We start from the raw sequence: 6,000 nt of genomic DNA on the forward strand, positions 1-6,000 counted from the left end.
TTGCTTGCTCGTGAGTGACAGCAGCAGCGCTTACCGATAGGTGCACTGTCGTACCATCTCTGTAGCGACCGCTAGTATTTCCGGGTCGTCGTCTGTCGAGAGTTGAGTCCGGACGCAGCAGCAGTGAAGTCGGGGACGGAGCGCCTGCGAGGTGCGAACAGCTGGCGACACACACGAACTGACCGACGGAAGGAGATTTGAGCGGGACGGCCTTTGGTTGGTCGTTAGAGTGGTCGTCCCATCGGCGACGTGTATTTGGTCGCCGACCGCTAGTGGAAACTTTCTGTGTGTCGAATTGATTCGTCCTTGTTGTTCCTCAGTGATCGCTTTTCCGATTGTTCAAGTTCTTGCGTAAGTGTATTTACGTGGAACCGGGTGCAGCTTCTGTGATTTCCACGGAGCAGATCAATGCTGTCTGCTTACTGGAGTACTCAGTCGGTCGGTTGAAGTAGAGCAGCGAGTGTGTCGGGTGGAAGGGAATTGATTAGGCTGTTGGTTGGTTCTTCAGCCGTCCCTAGGTCGGGTTGCCACCCGACTGTTTAGTGTTACGCTTGGCTGCCTGTCTCACATAAACTGTGAGAGTTTCCTCCCCAGGCCGACCCTTGGAACACTTCTGAGCACCACTGTTTGTTGTTTGTGATTGTAATTTTTTTTGGTCGCAGGTAGTGTGCCAGGCCTTCAGCCGTGTATTAATATTGTCTGTTTTATGTTTAGTATATGGCCTTTAGCCGAACTTCATAACAACTTTAAGCTTAGGCCTTCAGCCGTGTTTCATTTAAAATTCTTGTTGCTCTGTATTTAGGCCTTCAGCAGCGTTTGTTTCAGAATCTGTGGCTTTAATAAGTAAATCCTTGTCTGTAAGGTTTCTCTTCATTTTTTGAAACGGCCTTCAGCCGTGTTCTGTAAATGTTTATCTTAAGGTTGTATTTAATTATTCTTGAGTAATTGGTTGGACCTTCAGCCGACAAGATACTTCAAGTTTTCTTAAGATGTTTTTTTGTCGTACTGTGTAAAATCTTATCTTTAAAGCCTCTCCTTTATTATGTAAAGAAATTTTTTTTATTGGGCCTTCAGCGGAAGAATTAACTTGAATTTTCCTTAATATGACCTTTAGCCAGAATTTGTAAATGCTTGGCTTTTAAGGAATTTCCTTAGCTGATCTGAAATATTATTTCGGCCTTTATCCGAGAAGATACTGTAATTTGCTTAAGTAAGGCCTTCAGCCGTACTCTAAATCCTGGTTTTTTAAAAGCAATAATTCAAATTTAAACTGGAGAAGTTACTTGGGCCATCTGCCGTGAATTGATCTTTGTTGTTTTAAAGAGAAAACTGTGCATTGGTTTGAGCAATAGGGGAAGTTGTGTGTGTTCTTGTATAACTAACAGTAATTGACTTTGGCCCCTTTCCACAAACTAATCCGCTCTGTCCTCCGAAACCAGATTTCAGATGCCTTCATCTAGCAATACTAGACAACTTAAATATCATGGATGAATGTCCAAAGCAACTGACGCTAACTATATTTACAGAATACATGAATAATTACTTCTTCTACAACCTGAACACATGGCACAAACAGGAAATACTCATAGGTTCGTCTTTGGAATAACGTCATCTGATTATTCATCATTGGCTGGGACCACAGTAATTGTGGCGATGCTACAAATTGTTAAGCAAGTTTTATTCTTTATTTTTGAATTATGAAAATTTACTTGTCCACCTACACTCTTATAAAACATTCGAAAGTGTTATTTTGTGTTACGTTAACTTAAAATCATGAGTGTACGCCAAATTCTAAGCGTTCCAACAATCATGTCTGCCTACTTAAGGACTCGTAAAGCCTAGCTGCAGACATAGAATTCCTTATCTGCTGAGACCACCTAACCAAAAACGCGGCCGTCACTCACTTCCAACGCCATAAAGTGGAACCATCCAAAGCACAACCTCAATCCCTCTGCTGTTTTTGCTGTCTCTAGTAAATGATCGCCATACAAACAAATATAGAAAACCACCCATTTGTTCCCACTGCAAACCCAACAAGTCCACAAAGATTACCTTAATCTGAAAAATTCTCCATCTTGTACCTCCTGGACTCTCGTAAGTGCGAGGCCAAATCTCTCGAAATAATTCTGAACTCACTGTCAGAATCCGCGAAGTTGATACCTCTATTCACCGCTCACACACCCTCCAGCCCATTATTACAGCTGAAGATACAGTCTCACTTGTTAGGTCAGCACTCCAAAACGTGTATCTGCTGCGTCTCTCTCTAGGGATCCCACATTCTCTCCAAGACCAAACAGTCCCTTTCCTCTCATGATTTCAACTGCCTACTCATCCTTGACCTGGAACTAATAACTAAAATTACCCTACCTTAAAACGATAAGCTACCCTACTCATCCCATCACACACAAACTTTTTCGTTGCCAGATTGACATCCCATCAATCTCCTTACAAGTACACCCCATCGATCAATTCCTTCCCAAATAGACATCCCATATGCTTTTCCCTATAACATCTTCTACAATACATCGAATAGCACAATCACTACCCATAATCACCAGGAGTCCCGATCATGTCATTCTCATAATAAAGCGAATGCACTTTTCATCGTTCTCATTGTGACGTAATAATTCTCAACTTCTTAAATTAATTTACATTAATTTAGAAATTTCATGTAACCCAATAGCCGCTTTCAATCCACCCCCGATGTGGGGAATGCAAAGAACTGTCAAACACAAAAAGATCTAGCTGAAGTTTTGTGTCTTATGAAGTTTTCCCGGAGGATCGAATATTGCGTTATTTTCAGAACGTGAATTAAAAATATCCTGGATGCAAGTATTAAAGAAGAAATGAAATAGCTGCAGTCACTTTACTGGTATGTGCTTGGCACGTAATGGTGACGGTAGACATATTTTAATGCAGCCTCAGGTCAAAAGCCATTCCATGGTACCACTTTTAATTTTTCGTCGTTTAGCAACGTATTTGTGTAGTTACTAATGTAATATCTTTGAATGTCTACTTATTTTTCTTTATAAGCACTTGAAAACAACTCAAACCTACAGACACCGAATTTTTGTGATTACGAGACAGTAAGAAAGTGAGTTAAAAAAACTTCTGTACATCTAAACAGTGGCATAGCTGGGGTAACAGGCGGCCAGAGCAAACTCCAACTTTGTCCCTCTCCCCATTCCCTGCCGAAGTCACTCTATTTTTCTGACCCTCAGCGCTGCTTTTAGACTCTATTTAGCATATCAGCAAAATGTTTACCATGCAATTCAAGACATGGAACAACACACAGTTCAAAGTCGCATTACTTAGAGCAATAACGCATTTCCTTTTTCGTTGTTACATGGATCGTCAATGCAAAGTCATAACAAAAGAAATTAATATTCGCAAAGTATACTTTTTACGCTTTCGTTGCGTTAGCTTACTTGATATAATGGCTTCGTCTGGTAACCGAAAAATAAGAAACAAGTATCTGCATATAAGGGAGGGATAGGCCTTATGGAATGAAATCCAGCGTGTTACAGAAGCTACATTTAATTGTGGAAAGGGTAAATAACTTGCATAAATGTTTCATGCAGCGCTGAATGCATATATCTTCAAGTTTTATTCCCGCCTAACACTGTTGGTTGCCGAGGTTCCCGCTAGGTAGCATGTGCGAATGAGTTATTCCTACAGTCATCACGCAGTCGTATAATGGTGCAGAGAGTGCAGCATGTTGTATGTGGTTTCATGAAACCAAATCCGCTACTACAGTTCAGGACAAAGCTACCAAACCAAAACAATTATTAATCAGTACTGTCGTTCCATCAAAACTGCGTAGGAATGCACCTACTTGGATTGGACGTGGTGGAACAATATTATGACCACTATAATCACTTCATTTAAACCCAATGGTCTAATGTGTATGAGGTTCTGTTAAAGAGAGAGTGTTTGTCGTCCGCTTCCGGGAAACGTCGACGAGTTGCGACAGCGGATAACACAGGCGTTTGTCACCATATATCAAGACTTGCTTTATAGAATTTGGGAGGAAATTGATTACAGATGAGAGATTTGTTGTGCTAAAGATGCTAGCCACATTGAAGACTTGTAAATAAGGCGTATAAATATACTACATTCAGTGCTGTGTCACACATTTCTGGAAGTCATTTACCCTTTTCACAATTAAAGGTTATTTCCGTGTAACAAATTTGCTAACGCCCTGTATTGTTCGTCGTAACCGATTAGAGTTTCCTGGTGATTTCTTTACAAACTGACATCGTATGTTTTCGAGACTTGGGGTCTTATGTGATCTTCTACTTCATATTCTTATTCTCTTTTGAAAATTATTCCACTGCATCTTCGCGTGATGGTACGGAAGCCGCCTATCGCTGCTATTTAGACAACAGTCGTAGGTTGCATAATGTTCTTTATTAATTCAAGGAAGACGTGTATCGCCCGGACAGGGCATCATCAGGCTATCTGAAAAATGTAACGCCAATCGCTGTGACCGAGCGGTTATAGGTGCTTCAGTCCGGAACCACGCTGCTGCTACGGTCGCAGGTTCGAATCCTGCCTCGGGCATGGATGTGTGTGATGTCCTTAGGTTAGTTAGGTTTAAGTAGTTCTAAGACTAGGGGATTGATGACCTCCGATGTCCCATAGTGCATAGAGCCATTTGAACAATTTTTTGAAAAATATAAGAGGACGACGGCGTTACAATAAATCCGGCTTGGTGCTGTCCTGGACTACTATAAACGCAAAATAAGCTCCAAAAATGGGCCGAATAAAATTTTTGATTTTTTATCGTGAGTTACATTACGTATCTCTAAGCAATTTTATTCGGTAAGTTTTTGATGCTTTTTTCTCTTTTATGTAGTCCAGAATAGGACGCCGCTGGATTTATTGTAATGTCGTCGTCCTGTTATATTTTTCAGATAGCCTGATGATGCTCTATCCAGACGAAACGCGCCGTCCTTCAGTTTATTAAGAACACTGTGAACCTACGACTGTTTGGCTCTAAGCACTATGGGACTTAACATCTGAGGTCATCAGTCCCCTATAACTTAGAACTACTTAAACCTAACTAACCTAAGGACATCACACACATCCGAGGCAGGATTCGAACCTGCGACCGTAGCAGCAGCGTGGCTACCGCGGCTGGCTACGACTGTTTTTTAAACATTATTCTTATTCTTCCCCCTGCTGCATCGGCCTTCCGCTTCCCCTCTTGTTCTCCCCTTCCTCACATTTTTCTCCTGTCGCGAAACTGCAGGGCGCTGGGGCCACGCGTTCCGGCTGCCATATCCTGGTCACGCCACGGCACCAGTAACGTGGCAAACGTGAATAAACCCACGGTGTCTCCAAGGATGTCGCTTTTTTATGATAATTTCAAGAGACTGGTGAGAAGTGAGGAGCTGGGGACTGACCTGGGTGTCGGCGGCGGAGGCGTGTCCGAGCTTGTGGTAGGCCTGGTGCTCGACGGCGTGGTACGGCTGGTGGTAGCCGGGGTGCGGCTGCTGCTGCGGCTGCTCCAGCTGGTAGCGGTACGGCTCGAAGGCGGGCGACGGCGACGGCGACGGCGTGGGCGACGCGCGGCCCAGCTTGGCCAGCGGGCACACCATGGGCGACAGCCGCCCCAGCCGCCCCCCACCGCCCGCCGCCGGCGGCACCGGCACCGGCGGCTGCAGGCCCGCCCCCACGGCGCCGCGCGACGCCAGCAGCGCCGCCCCCGCGCTGGCCACGGCCCCGGGGCCCGTCGGCTCGCGGCCCACGTGCGACATCTCGCCGGGTCACCACCTGCAGGACAACACCAGTCGTCAGGGACGTGTCGAGCAGAAATAGGCAAAAGTAGCATGTAACATATGCTGGTAAGCCAGAACAGTATGACCACAGTCCACCGCGACGTTTGATGCCGCCTGGTGGAACGTGATGCGTTAATGTAAGTATGTACGAGGAGCAGACACCGACGGGAGATCACCCTAGCGAAGATGAGACCTGCAAATGGGGGAATCCACAGAG

General features: G+C 44.5%; 1 protein-coding gene across 1 annotated transcript in view; it reads right to left on the reverse strand.

Moving 5' to 3' along the window:
- Positions 1 to 5,603, reverse strand: part of LOC124795730 (F-box/LRR-repeat protein 7-like) — a 228,987-nt gene extending 223,384 nt beyond the window's left edge. The window contains exon 1 of the mRNA XM_047259813.1: positions 5,409 to 5,603. Coding sequence (XP_047115769.1) covers positions 5,409 to 5,603 — 195 coding nt within the window. The remainder of the gene's footprint in view (positions 1 to 5,408) is intronic.
- Between the last annotated feature and the right edge of the window lie 397 nt (positions 5,604 to 6,000).

Source organism: Schistocerca piceifrons, chromosome 4 (genome assembly GCF_021461385.2).
Source record: "Schistocerca piceifrons isolate TAMUIC-IGC-003096 chromosome 4, iqSchPice1.1, whole genome shotgun sequence".
Classification (NCBI taxonomy): Eukaryota; Metazoa; Arthropoda; class Insecta; order Orthoptera; family Acrididae; genus Schistocerca; species Schistocerca piceifrons.